Source organism: Convolutriloba macropyga, chromosome 15, assembly GCF_964194025.1.
Source record: "Convolutriloba macropyga chromosome 15, txConMacr16.3, whole genome shotgun sequence".
In the NCBI taxonomy this organism is placed as follows: domain Eukaryota; kingdom Metazoa; phylum Xenacoelomorpha; order Acoela; family Convolutidae; genus Convolutriloba; species Convolutriloba macropyga.
Window position 1 is genome coordinate 44567104 of NC_134482.1, and position 15164 is coordinate 44582267.

Below are 15164 nucleotides of genomic sequence, written 5' to 3' on the forward strand. Positions count from 1 at the left end.
CTCGATAACCTTAATTACACCATAATCAAGGGCTAATTTGAATTTGGGTTGATTAGAACGAACCAGCTATGTGTTTAATTAGTGAGCTATGTTTCTATGATTTTTATGAGAGTTGATTGATTTCTTCAGGTCGTACACAGTGGATAGGGACTCGACAATAATCCAGACAGACAAGGCTATCATGTCACTGGAAGTGTCCAGGTGTGACCAGTTTCTGCTCTGCACTATGGAGAAGGGTGCCGGATTACAGGTACGCACTCTATTCAGTCGCTTGTTGTTTACAGGGTGACAATACTCGAATGGCCTGGTAGATACATTATCCCCACGCCCCCCCCCTCCTCCTCCTCCTCCTCCTCCTCCTCCTCCTCCTCCTCCTCCTCCTCCTCCTCCTCCTCCTCCTCCTCCTCCTCCTCCCAAACTTCCCACTAAGCAGATAATCTCAAATTTTAAGCACATCAATGCATGCGCCATTTTTTACATGGTAACTTACTGGACAACAAAACGAAGGGGTCCTAGACGGCAATAGGGGGCTGAAACAAATTGATCTTTCAAGCTTTTGGTCTCGCCTGCTTAAACAATGACTTGCATTATTTTCAGCATTAATTTTTGTAATTACCGGGAATTGCAATGACATGGTCACAGATAAAACGATGAGGTACTACCAGAAAGGTTGATTAGCTAACCAAGAGCCCTAAATTTGAGACAGATAGGCGAAATTGTTGTCAATCTTGTCGACGAGTTGTACAGTCAGACGTTTGTTGTATAATAATATATTTGAACTTCCAAGTTGAGCGTACCAAGAGACTTATATCAGCATCAGAATCGCCTGTTTTTAAAGGTCGAGAAACGAAGTGTAGCGAATCGTGCATTGACAACATGATGGCGTATCTCTAAGCCCAAAAGTCGTGGGACCCTTTTTTTAAATGAATTTTTATAAAACAGGGCATAAATATAGGGGGTTACTGTACTCATCGGGGAGAAAAACACGGAAACTGTCCATTTTTACAATTTTAGAATTCAAAAATTAAGTTTCAATAAATTCAGAAACTGGGGAGCCAGTCAACCGTACTAGCAAATAATTCGAATTAATCGGTACTCTAACAATAATTTCACTTTTTGAACAAAAAATTAAAAACTGAACTTTACCCCTAAATTTTTTTGATCGTGCAACTCCCCAGTGGTAGAGAAGCATGATGGCGGTAGTAAGACTCCCAACATTTTTTCCCGCATTTTTAATTTTCCCACCAAACCTTTCATTGAAAGTTTTTCAAAACACGAGCAGTTTTCTTTTTTTTGTATTTCAAAAAAAATTATATAATAAACCAATGTTGGGCTTCAACATCTCAGGGGAAAAGACCTAAGAATTTTTTTTGTTTATCAGCATTTGGGAGATAGAAATAGCAGTAGAGATCACTGTTTGGTAATTTTGATACATTTTCTGTTAACTGCTCTCAAACGAACTTTTTAACAATTACATTAGCCCTAATATCTTTTCTGCTTTTACGATGTTTCGTCTGATATTTTATCTGCCCTCAAAAACGGTATAAACAGGTAAAGACCGGAGGGCATTAAGTGGCTAAGGAGCTATCGTACAAACTTTCTCGTCAATAGTATCTATGTATGCTAATTCACGCCCCCCCCCCCCCGCGCCACTTCACGTAGTTATGGGTCACTGTGCTCATCTGAGAGAAAAACGCAAAAACACATTTTTGGAATTTTGCCCAATAAATTTAACTTTATTAGTTCTCCTTGAAATAGTGAGCCAGCTAATTACACTAGCATCTATTTCGAAATATCTAGAGCCATAGCAATCTTCTTTCATTTTTTGAGTTTTAACTGTTTACTCAAGCAACAGTCCGAAAGCTTTTGTAAATTTTTTTGATCGAGGCACAGACGAGTGCAAAAGAAGCGTGATGGCGGTAGTACGACTCCCAACGTTTTTTCTGCATTTTAATTTCCCACTAAACTTTTCTTTGGGCAGTTTTTCAAAACACAAGTTTTTTTGTTTGTTTTTCAAAAATACGATTTTATTGCGAATAACGCAGCAGAATTGGGCTTCACTGTATCGGGGAAATAGACCAAAGCATTTTTTTAGGATTTCGGAGACAGAAATAGCAGTAGATATCATTTTGAAAAGTTTTCTCTTAAATGAAATGTTCAGCAGTTTAATTGGCGCTGCTATGTTTATGCAATTTTCCGCTTGTCTGATTTATCGTCTGACGTTTTTAACTGTTTCGTCCACAAAAACTGGATGAACAGGCAAACCAGATAAAAGACTGGAGGAAATTAAGTGGCTGCGGAGGTCTGTTAGCGACTTTCTCGTCACTTGTGTCTAAGTATGCAATTCACCGAAACTGTTGAAAGGACAAATTTATGGTGTGAAGTAAAGTTGTTCTTATAGTGTGCCCCCACACTTCACCCCCCCCCCGCCCCCTAAATAAGGCCCCCGAAATCCACCCTACCCTTCCCAAATCAGCCCCCACCTCACCACCTCCCAATCGCCACCCCATACACGTCGTCGTCGTTCCACCCGCTGCCCAGTGAGTTTGACCCCCCACCCCCTCCTGTGCCCGCTCCACTGCCATCACCCAACTCCCCCTCAATCTAAGTAAAGCTCGCCTACCTAAGCCGTAGCTAGCTACCAAAGAAGCCAACTGATTTTCAGTCATTTGAGAGGAGTTTACCCGACGTTAGTCGGTTATGCTTGGCATTTTTTGGCAGTAAAATCATAGTTTTTGCAGATTTTTCGAATTTTCTATAAAGTATACATTTGTGTGTTGTTTAAAAAGAGGGTACAACTGTTTTCACTCGGGCAGTTTGTGAAATGGGTTTTTTGGTCACCTGTTCGGGCATTTTAGGGTGCAATAACTTGCGGTGTCCACGAGAAAGCTCTAATTGTTACCGGACGGTTGTTGTTGACTGACGTGTTGCCGTGCCGAGTTGTTGAATAACTTCGAGGGGGTCATAACAACCGTGTAGTTTTTGCTTTTAATGGGCACTCGTTGCGTTACAACAGTTGCTTAACTTACTCCTTTGTATTAATTAATAGCCGCCCGCATCTTCTCAGCCGGCTATTATAGCGCTCTTATTTTTTTTTTACAATTCAAAGAATTTGAATTGTATTGGGGCGCTGTCTTTTTTTTTAAGATCTGTTCACACATTTTCATGATTTTTGAAGTCAAATTGGAGTAGTGATTTTGGTCACGCCGAAACAGGAAATGGAGCGAAAAAGCGAGTGGGCTTGCGGCGTGAATTTTTTTCGCTCTAATTTTAAAGTAGAGTGAGAAAACGGTGTTTGAACAAAAATTCGGTTTCTCGGTAGTGATTTTTTGTTCACATGCGGCAATTTCACTCTGATTTTTACTGTTTTGTTCGATTTTTTGGATCGGATTTTTTCTAAATGGTTTTCCCAATCCATTCACAGCTCATTCTAGGCCTAATTTTTTGTTTGAATTAAATTTTAATTTCTCGCTAGTGGTTTTTTTGTTCACATGCGGCATTTTGACATTGATTTTCTGTTTTTATTCGTATTTTTTGATCTGATTTTTTAAAAAATGGTTTTCTCAATTCACTCATAGTCCATTCTAAGTCTAGTTTTTCTGTTTAGTCAATGAAAATTATTTGAATTGTACGTCAGGACTTGTCCTGCTATGTTTTTTTACTTCGTCGAATAAAAAAATGTTTCGCTTTACCTCATTTTGCCGCTTTTTCAACATTTTGCGTGAAATCTTTTTGACTTCTCTTGGCTAGTTTTTTTCTTCTCTCATTCTGCTAAAAGTGATTTTGAACATCAGTTGCTCCGCAAAGCAATTCAAAATTAGCAGAGTCAGTATAAAAAATTGAAGTCAGAAGTAGAAACGGGATAAACCCATAAAGCCCAATTTTAGATGCCCGCTATTTGAACATCGTTCCTATAAGTCTTAGTTACCATCTCTAATGCTCATTGGTATTGATAGTAACCCTGTAGCCTCTTTCTAAGAAATAGAAGTATGCTCAAATACGAATTAAATATAATCCATCGAAATAAATCGGACTTAAAAAATGTTTTTGTACAAAAATCTTTTTTTTTCAATACCTTCTATTCTTTCAATCCCAATCATGCTTATTGGAATCAACGGCGGCTATTTTCCGGCAATCTGCCGGGTATGTTTATTAATTGCTCTCAAAAGAAGTTCTTAGCAATTATTTTTTGTCATGTTGACTTTTTCAATGCATTTTTTGTGTCTGACCGCCGTATCTCAATGTCTTTTCTTGAGCAACTGTACAGGATAAATTGGTAAAAGCAGATGGCATGAAATTGTTGAGTAGTTCTCTCGGAGACTTTCGCCTTTCGCTAGTCTATAAGTATGTGACTGAACGAAGCTGCTGATTACTCATAAATTTGCATAAAGAGCAATTCTTGGAGTTTTGGACACCCCACAGTCCACCACTCCCCTGCATCCATCCAGTCGGCTACCACCCCCCCCCCCAACTGATCTCTGCTGTGTAGGCTTAAACTCACAGTATAAATGTCTAGCCATTTTCTGTGGTTTGGATACCCTCACCAAGTTAATGTTGGATACGGGCCGCTAACAAAGTAATTTTGGATGCGCTAACATTAACTTGTTAGCGCCCAATAACTTACAATTAAAAAAGTAATTGTAAGCTATTGATTAATGACGACTCAAGAGAGTGTACGCTGCCTAACATGTGTATATTTATATAGCATCTGGGAAAATACAGTGTTCTTTTTTTACCACTTATGCTCCTCGCTTGTCTCCCCTCAAGCAGTGGATGTTAGTTCCCTCCTCTTTAAGTTTAAATTGCGCCTGTCCTTTGAGAGCAGTTCGTCCGGCGATAGTGCGTAATGTATAGACTACTTTTTCGTCCACTCTTCGTTAAGAAACAGTGGCGAGAAAGGGCAAAAAATCCAGTGACCCCAAAGCGGAATTCCCTCAACGGTTTCTTATTTTAGTCATAATAATTGGGCGCTAACAAGTTAATTCATTGATAAGTAATACATCTGTTGTTTTCGCAACGAAAGCTGATTACTATTAACTTTTTGTTTCTTTTTTTATAGCTAATGTCTGTTTTGTTTGCAGATGTTCCACCTTGAGAGTGGTACTCTGTTGATGAGGTTTGCTGGTGTGAAACAGGAGAGGGATTTCATCTACTCCTCATTTGGAGTTGAAGAGACATTCGTGGCCAGTGGAAGTGAGGATAAATGTGTCTACATCTGGCACAGGAATAGACAGCTACCCATCGCTGTCCTATCTGGACACACTAAACAGGTGCGTTTTTACACCCTCTTTTGGGATTAAAAAACCAAAGCAATTATACTATTTATAACAAGGAATATGTATGCATAGGCATGATGAAGTGACCCTCCTGAAGTTTGCCCATATTTGAAATAAAAAAGCCGTAATTTGTTCAGCCACTTTTTATAGCTGCGAAGCTGTAAGCTGAGCGGAGCTATGTTGCGGTGCTCTTGGTTTTTTTTTACGACTCGAAGAGGAGTGTTGGTTTTCTTAAGGTTTTTTATACCGGAAGTTCTATTCGTTCAGACGATGTTTTGACCTAAAAGCGAAAGCGAGTAAAATTGCAGTGTGAACTAATTTTTTTTTGAGCGAGAGAAATTTTTTGATCATGCGCTGCGTTTAGTGAATGACTTTTTGACATTGAAAAGTAGTTTTTGACTGAACGGCACAATTAGATAACCGTTTTTAGCCGTTTTTTCGTCCAAGTGGTCCATTTTTGTTTGTAATTTGGTTTTTGTAAATTGATACCACAGTGTTTTGCAGAGCCTGAAAATGCGTTTGAAGTTCAAAATTGGCACATTTCTTGATTTTTTAGTTAATTTTTGGCTTTTTTCTAATAATTTCTTCTTTTTGATCTTTCAGGCGTCTTTTTGTCAAAAATCAGTTAATATAGCAACTTCCATTTGATAATTCATATACTAAATGCCTCTTTCTATCTCGATATAACTTTGTTTTTATAAAATTGTACACATGCTAATCCGATTTTGGTAGTTTTTTCCAATTGTTTTCATTTTTTTGTTTGTATTTTGGTTGTAATTCCTAGAACTAGCCTTTTTGGCGCAACATGAGGGACTTTTATTTCGTTTCAATAAAAATTCAATCGTTTTTTGGCGTTAAGTTTTTGAAAAACAGTTCATTGAAAAATTTTTTTCATAAATGCGTTCTCGAAAATTTATTGAACATTTTTTGCAAAATGTTTTGTTTCAATTCTGCTTTTTTTGTTCCGTTCAGGGGGGATGGATCTTTGTCTCGGATGACTTGTTCTCTTTACTATGTCTCGAATGCTGAACAATGGAATGTATTCGTTTTCTTCATTTTTAATAGCCGCCCTCATCTTCTCAGCTGGCTATTATTCGAACTTTTTTTCGCTTTACCATTTTGCTGCTTTTTCGACATTTTGCGTGAAATCGTTTTGACTTCTCTACGCTAGTTTCACTCTTCTGTCATTCTGCTTAAAGTCCTTTTAAGCAGCAGCTGCTCAGCAAAGCAATTCAAAATGAAGAGAGTGGTTATAAAAAAAATCAAAGTCAGAAATAGAAACGGGATAAACCCATAAAGCCCATTTTTAGATGCCCGGTACTTGAACTTTGTTCTCATATGTTTTAGTTGCTATCTATAATGCTTATTGGTATTGATACTAGACACTGTAGCATCTCACTGAGAGACAGGAGCACGTTTAATTACGAAATGACATCAAAATAAATCGCCTTTAAAACTTTTTTATACAAAAATCAATTTTTGTTGATAATTTCTTTTCTTTCAATCCCGATAGAGTTATGGGAATCAACGGCGGCTATTTTCCGGCAATCTGACGGGTATGCTTTTAATTTGAGTTTTAACTTTCAGGAATTGGTCTTTGTTGCTGTGTTCCTTACATTGGATCCATATTTTTCACATTCTAGTTTGTATCATTCTGGTTTTGTCCTGTCACCTACCTTTATATTCGTTATATTGATTTTTTCAGTTGTTAAAAAATTAAATGATTTCAGCTTTTTCTTATTTTTGTCATTTCTTCGGTTTGCAATTTATTTCATTCATCATAAGTTAGTCCTGAGAGTTTGCTAGAAAACTTAATCCAAACTTTCCACTTATTACTATTTATTGCAATTTTCTCCAGTCCTTGGTTTTGTTTTTACACGATTTTTTGCGTTTTATTAATATACTGTTGGTTGTCTTTTCTATGATTAATTTAATTTTTGAATAAGTATGAAATCATGTTGTCTGGAATATATACATCAAGGAAGAAGTTTGTGTGTTTTTGTCTTAAATGCAGTGATTAGAAATCTAGTTGTATTGGTTTTATGATTCTTAAATTTGAGCATTCTTTTTTGAAAAATTTAACTTTGTTTCTAAGATTATTATCTGCCGTTTGCTTTCGCGACCTTGAGATTATAATCATGAATTATTTGAGGGCAATAGATGGCACTGTCACCTTTTTAAGCCTATCAGTATATTGGCCATCTTAATTATTGCGGACTTTTTTAACGTTACCAAAGGTTTTCAATAGTATAAAATTTTGCTGTATTTTGTTTCTCTTGGTGATAGTGTTTTAATTTTCACCAGTTTTTAGATCAGACCTGGGGAGGTCAGGAGTTAATGGTTTAAATCAAAAGGTAGTGGCTTCAGCTGCAATTACGGTTTTCTTGTGAAGTTTTTTTTGAGAGTCGCTTCCGGAATTCTTCCGGCTATGTTTTTTGTTTCGTCGTCTGACGTTCTCCCCAGGTCAAATTTTCTGAATGACCTCTTTCTCACACTAAGGGCGTTTGCGCGCGTGAAGTCATTTCTCACTCTCTGTAGCAAAAGTGTTTTGCGTGAATAGATTTTGATCTTAAGTGACTTACATCACTGAATAAAATGACTTTTGCCCCTTAAAACTTAAGTTTAATTTGAATTTGTTTAAGGTCAAAGGAACTCAAATGTGCACTTAAGGTCCCTAATAAGAGGCTTCTGTGGGATGATCTTTAAGAAGCTTTATTAATTTATCGCTGAATGTTTTACCTAGCTTTTTGAGCGGCCTCTTTTTTTTCAATTTAGGTCTCTGTTTCTATCTCTATTATACGGCAAGCAGGTCTATTCTTTCGCAGCTATTACGGAAATCTGCCGGCTATGTTAATTTATTTAGCACAATTAATTTAATAGAGTTCAAAAAATTTGTTTGAGACTTGAAATTTCTTAGCACATGTAAATTATTCAGCACTTGTATTGAGCACTTGTATTTTTTTTATTGAGCACAAGCAATTTGTTTTTGTCAAACCCACCGTGTATGAGTTTTGATGCATTCCGTGTTGGATGAGTCATTATGTCTGTTAAAGGTCAATGGCGTGGACTGGAACCCTTCGATACCCTCAATGCTTGTCTCAATCTCTGATGATTGCACAATCAAAGTGTGGGGCCCATCGCCCCCTAGTGACCCTTTGAGTTATTCGGCAACAGACTCAGACCCCGACTCGGATTTTTTCCATGGTGCTAATAGAGGTGGTGGTAGCGGTCACCTGGGCGGCGGGTCAAGTGACACCAACCCGGGTGATACCAGCGGTAGAGGTGCTTCAAACAGTAGAGGAAATAGTGGAAGCGGTGATCGGAATATGTTTTATAGTGGAGGTAATTTGTTACTAAACAGACTCCCTTTTTACTGCGAAAATCCATCTATTCTTTATCAGGAAATTGTTATTTCTCAAATCTTAACTGGCAGATGTTAGGAGATTGCATGCGAATTTAAATCCTCCAAAAAAGTGGCACGGCAATCTTCCTAATAGCTGCGACTCTGTTTATCCGTATAGCGGTTGTTAATTGCTCTCAAACTATGTTTATAGCAATTATATTACTCTTGCTCATCTTTTTGAAGCAATTTTCTGTCTGAACGACAAATTTTCTTGACTTTTTATCTTGAGAAATGGGATAAATTGGTAAAGACCGAGTGCATTAAGTTGCTGAGCAGTTCTCTAAGAAAATTTATAGTCTGCGTCTAAGTATCCGATTCCCCTTCCGAGTTCTACTGTGTAGGCGTGAATTCTCTGTTTAAAAGGGCCATTTTAGTTGTTTTGGACCCCTAACCACATGGCTTTCCCCCTCTCTTCACAAGTCTGACTACCCTGCCTAACTTTAGGCAGGTACTACCACCAAAGCCAGCCCCACAGCAATCATTTAAGAAAAATGCGTTCGACGTCAGTAGGTGATTCTTTTCTTTGATAACCGCGAAGCGATAACGAGGAAATTATTGGTCTGATTTATAGCGGACCTCAGCCTCTCAACGGTTAATATTTTTTTAGGGCTCTGTTTTTTTAAGTTCGTTTTTTTTTGCTTTTACACAAGTCACCACGTTCACGTTTGACTTCTTGCTCACCTCACTCTCTGTTTCAACTGAATGGAGTTTAGAATTTCACACAAATACTTTTTACGTCAAAAAGAGAAATTAAAACAAATGGTATAAACCAATAAAGCCTGGTTGGTCACCAAGAATTAATGTTTAAAAAGCTAGTGCAATAAGTTATGACAGTTCCTGCTAATTGTCCCCCAATATAGAAGAAGCTGAAATTGTCATATTTGCTGAATCAAATAAAACTGTAGAAAAAATTATATTTTTTTATACATTTCAATCCCAACGACGGTCAGTGGAGTCAACGCTGATTTTTTCATGATACAAAAGTTTGTTTCGCTTGACCGAGTTTGCCGTTTTTTGCTGTATTTTAGTTTTCACTCTGGGTTCTTCTATTTATGCCAGTTTCATTCTTCGCTCATTCTGAGTAAAGTGCTTTCGAGCAGCAGTTGGTCAGCAAAGAAATCTAAAATGGACAGAGTCGATATTAAAATAAGAAATAAAAAATTAAAACGCGATAAATCTCCCGTTAACACATTTGTAGATGAACTTTGCTCTAACTAGTCGTGGTTACGAGGTCTTTTCTTTGTTTTTAATGGCCGCTAAGCACTAGCTGCACTATTATTGGCCTCCGATCGGTTTTTTTTCGTCACTTTTTTTGTTCAGACCATATGGTACATTCACTTCAAATCTGCTTTTTGTTCATTCGTTCATGCAATATCGACTGAATTTCTTGTGTGACGGCATTTTTCACTCCTAATGGAGAGAAGGTTTTTTGCTCACTCGCGTGATTAATTTTACACGCTTGATTGACCTCACTGCCTGATTTTTTCACACTCATAATTCAAATAAACAAATTCAATTAGGCGTGTAGCAAGGTCAAGTGTTCCTATTTACAAAATCCAATCAAAATAGTACGCACTTAAGAATTTATCATTTTTTTGTTGTTTCGATTGTCAGAGGAATTAAGGGCTGCTATTTTCCGGCAAAGTGCTGCGTTTTGTTTTTGCTCCTCGTGTTGTTTTCACCACGCGAAGAGTAGTTGTTGATTTCTTTTTATAGCTGCGGAGCTGTAAGCTGAGCGGAGCTATATTGCGGTGCTTGGTTTTTTTTGTTTCGTCGTCTGACGCTCTTTTTCGTTTTACATTTGTTCAAACAGCAAAGCTGAAAAAGTCAAGTTTTCTGAATGACTTCTTCCTCTCACTAAAGGCGTTTGCGCGCGTGACGTCATTTCTCACTCTCTTTAGCAAAAGTATTTTGCGTGATTGGATTTTGATCACAAGTGGCTCACCTCACTCAATAAAATGACTTTTGCTCTTTAAAACTTAAGTTTAATTTGAATTGTTTAAGGTCAAAGGAACTCATATGTGCCGTAAAGGTCCCTTAGAGGCTTCTTCTGTATGAATTTTATCAAGTATTATTAGATTATCGCTGAATGTTTTTTACTAAGCTTTTTTGAGCGGCGTCGATTTTTTTTTAATTTAGATCTGTCTCTCTCTCTATTATATGGCACGCATGTCTATTCTTTCGCAGCTATTCCGGCAATCTGCCGGCTATGTTTTTGTCGTTTGTGTTTCGAACTGTATTTAAAAGTTAATGCAGCACGTTAAAACAATAGTCAGATTTGGAGAGAAAAGGGGGAGAGGTTTCTTTTGCGTCTCGTAGAGGGCGAGAGAAGTAGCTGTGAGTCGGTGAGTGAGCAAATTTTTCTCTTGAAGTGCGAAATTTTACTTGAAGTTTTTTAAATCTAATTTAAGTTTTTCATTCGAAGGTGCTTAAGATTATATTTGTCCGTTTGGGAGCTTTTGACCATTTAAAGATTATATAGGACTTTGACTTGAAAGCGAGCTCTTTTTTTAATCTTTTTAAAGTCATTTTAGTGAGCTCGGTATTTTTAATTGCTCTCGAACGACGGGTGAAGCAATTATTGTAAAAGTGTGTTATGCTAGATTTTTGCTGGACCTTCTTGACTTTCCGAGTGACGTTTACGAACAAAACGTTTTGCGTGATCTAAATTTTTCTCATTCAGAATTTCAAGCAGATAAACCCATTTGGTAGCAGTTAACTACTAAAGTCAAATGAAAAATGCGTCAAAATTGGTGTCATTTTTAGCTTTAAATCTTAGTGGTATATAGTAACTTATGGCGTCATTCGAAGACCAAAAGTGATTTTTAGCTCCCCTCCAGTCTATTCGATAAAGCATTGTTAGTATTCAGCGGAAATTCAAGAATTGGTAAGCTGAAATTGAATTGATTTCTGTTTTATTCAAAGTTTTTGCTTGATCGTTTTTATAGCATTTTTTTATATCACTTCTCGACTTTTTCAGTCTTGACTTTTTGAATTTTTAAGTGATTGAAATTGCGCTTATTCTGAAATTATGTCTTTGCTAAATTAAAAGCGGTTGTTTGGGATTACCGAAAGAGGTCCGTGTAGCTTTGTGGTTAATGCACCGACTCGAAGCCGGGAGATTGGGGTTGGAACCCCACCCTTTTGTCAGAAGTTTGCAATCATAGATGTTTCTATAGCCGGTACCTATCTCCAAATTACATCGCCCCAAAACAATTCGTGCGGCGTTAGTCGGTTTATTCTGGAGTCTAATTGATGTCTAGATCTATATCAGAAACATCAATATAAAACATTTAAAACAGGCAAGTTGTTGAAGCGACATAAGTAGGTTTCAACGCGGCCTTTGTTCACGCGAACTCAAAATTCTTGCTAATCGGAACACCTTAAGAGATCAGAGAAATATTATCCAGACAAACGATTATGAAACAAGTTTTTTGGCAACTATGGAGTTTGACATGAGCCAGTAAAAAAAATTCCAAATTATTAAAACTGAAATAGGTAATAAAATTTATCAAAAAATTGAAGGAAGTAGATTTATTGGAACCCAGAGTTGTTAAGTGGCTACTTTGGAAATGCAACTGAGGATTGATATTAGACGAGGAATTGTGATAACCCAGAAAAATGCCCCAATGGGGAAAGGGAAGTCTGGAAAAAAAACGGTTGAAGGAATGCCATCTAGGACAAATAATTCTTTTCGATAACAACTAGAATTGAAATCGAATTAATAAATGCACGTTAAAGCTGATAGAATCTGGAATAGCGTTTCATTGCGCAGCTCTGTTACTAGAGCACACTTGGATTTAAAGAATTATGTTAAATTGTCTCAATTTTCAATTTCGAAAATGTTCAAGGGAGCTCCCGTGGGCGATTTGATCCTATCGACAGTCACGAAATCGAGGAGGAGGAGGATGACGATGACGATGGAATGTCAATTGAAGGCGAGGAATCGCTACCTGTCCATACCACCTCAATCGCCAGCCGCTACAGAACATCCGCGCTTCCCAGCGATGATTCCTCAAACGTTGATGACGTTGCTTCCAACGTCAGTGGAATTCTGCGAAATGCTGGAATCGATATTTCACAACAACCTGGTGCTTCTTTAGGTCTTTTGGAAACCCTTTCTGCTATTCCAGAGTTTAGAATTAGCAACTTGGCAGCTTCTCAAAGTGAACAATTGCAAAGACTGGCGTCGGCTGCTTCATCAAGCGACCAGCAAAGATCGTCTACTTCGTATCAACCCGCATATTCCTCATTTGGTTGGCTTTAGAAGCAGTCTCTCAAAAATGTTACTTGTATATGAAAAATTAAGAGGGAATTTATTCTCGCAAGTTATATTTGGAATTATTTGAACAATTTTCAAGACGAGGCAAGCAGAAGTTTCAAATTTTATGATAGTATTCAAAAGAAAGTTTCGAGCTCTGATCTTCAAGATTTGTGGATCGAATGCCCTAGTTGATTAGTTTAACCTAGCTTCTTTATGAATTTGCCACTAATTCGAATAGTTCTTATGTTACGGTTCTATCATTGAAACGCAAAATGTTTCTTTTTTGGATGAAACGTGTTACCTTTAGTTCATTACCTCACTAGTTATCGGCCCAAATTTTGTTTATTAGTTTGGACAGTTTTCGCTCATAATAATAAACAATAATACTGTTTCATAGCTAGATTTTATAAAAAAAACTTAGATACTTCCTACACCTTAATTCGTAGTAGTCTACTATAGTATTACTCCCGTTATTGACTTATTCCCCAAAGCAGCTGTTTTACTAACCCGGTGGTCAGGATAAAGATAAATAAATTGTATAGCCAACAACCGAACTCGAAGAGCTTGGTCTTATTTCGGCAGAGGGTATTGAAATAATTGTGGAAAACATCTGTGGAGCAAAGACAATGGGAACGTGCCAACATTCAAAAGAATGGAAGAAAGAATTGAATTTTTATGAATTCTATGACAAATTTTCATCATTTGATGTCTGTTCGGGCCTGTGTTGACAAATTTCCCCCCGATTGTTTCAATATTAATATTTGCAACGTACGTAGATTAACGTATACATACTTTAAATTGGAAAATTTTTGAATTACTATTCAGTTTTTGTTTCAAGTGAACTAAGTTAGAAAAGAGCGTAGCGAGTTCAGTAGATGAACGGTGTGTGAACTTTGAGTGATTCATCGATTACGTCATTATGACGTATGAATGACCTCGAGTACTTTTCGCATCTTGGATTACGTCATTATGACGTATGAATGACCTCGAGTACTTTTCGCATCTTGGTCCGATTAAATTATCAGCAAGTCAATGCGTTTGTGTGTGGTAAGTTGAAACTAGACTTCACATGTTGAGCAGAATGTACATTTGAAAACTTTATGTACTGTTTAAATGCTTCCCAGATAATAGTTCTTGGGAATATGTGGAATTCGGCACGAAATTCGATTTTAAACGTATTTCAGATCTTATTTCGTTTCCATGTTTCATAAGTCTTTGCCTCATTCTAGGACTGTTTCAGTTCCTGTGGCCAAACTTGTCAGAAGTTACAACTGGTCTTCCAAAGGGTAGGTGTATAATCAAACTTTATAAAGAATTCTGACTTCGCTGCTCTGTGGATGGGTCAGGGGTTAGGTGTAAACGTTCACTAAAAATGAAGTTTCCTAAGACGCGAGCTGTGTTATTCGTGCAGATGGAGTTAGCAAAGTGATTAAATTTGAGTTGCTTTGAGTGTAACTATATCAGCTTTGAAGATACTTCCCTCAGCATCAAGACTGTTTAACATGAAAACTGCGAGGGGTTACCCCATGCAAAGCCATATGGAAGTTATTAGTGATTTGGGCGAAAGACGAGTTAAGTTCATTGGTCAAAGCTGAATTGGCATATTTTGGTTGCTCCTATTTTGCGCTCCTATTATTTTACGGCTTTTATTGCGCTCCTATTTTTTGTTACCGCTCGAAGAGGAGTTAAGGTTATCTATTTTTTTTAAATCGATAAGTTCTCTTTTCACAGGATGCAAAACAAATGCCGCACGTGAAAACAAGTGTTTAGGGCAATCTGCTGAACAGAAGTCAAAAACAGAGCGAGTAAGATAGTGATTTTTTTCGTGCAGTATTCTAAGAGAGTGAGAAAAGTGCAAAATTTTTTGCTATGTGATTGATGTTTTTAAATCACGTACGGCTTTTTCAAAACGGTTTTTTAGTTTTAACTCTTAACTTTTTCAGTCAACAGTGTTTAACTGCTCTCAAACGAAGTTGGTTCCAATTATATTAGTCCTGTCGATCTTTTTTTTTTATTTTTTGCTTGACCGATTTTTCGTCTGACCCATTTGACCTTTCGTCCTCAAAACGGGATAAACAGGTAGCGCCCAACGGGAATTAAGTGCTCTTAGAGAATTTCATCTCACTAGTCTCCAAATATGCGATTCAAGGAAACTGTTTTGAAGACTTATATTTATGGTGTGAAGCGCGATTCTTAAAGGGTGACTCCCCCCAAACACACA

The 15164-nt window shown here is 37.3% G+C and overlaps 1 protein-coding gene across 2 annotated transcripts in view; it reads left to right on the forward strand.

The window, feature by feature from the left end:
* Positions 1-13763, forward strand: part of LOC142354397 (WD repeat-containing protein 26-like) — a 46952-nt gene extending 33189 nt beyond the window's left edge. For both annotated transcript variants that reach the window (XM_075406675.1, XM_075406674.1), the window contains exons 9-12: positions 130-250; positions 5082-5270; positions 8330-8618; positions 12531-13763. In XM_075406675.1, the coding sequence (XP_075262790.1) occupies positions 130-250; positions 5082-5270; positions 8330-8618; positions 12531-12946 (1015 nt within the window). In that variant the 3' untranslated portion in view covers positions 12947-13763. The remainder of the gene's footprint in view (positions 1-129; positions 251-5081; positions 5271-8329; positions 8619-12530) is intronic.
* Positions 13764-15164: the final 1401 nt, after the last annotated feature.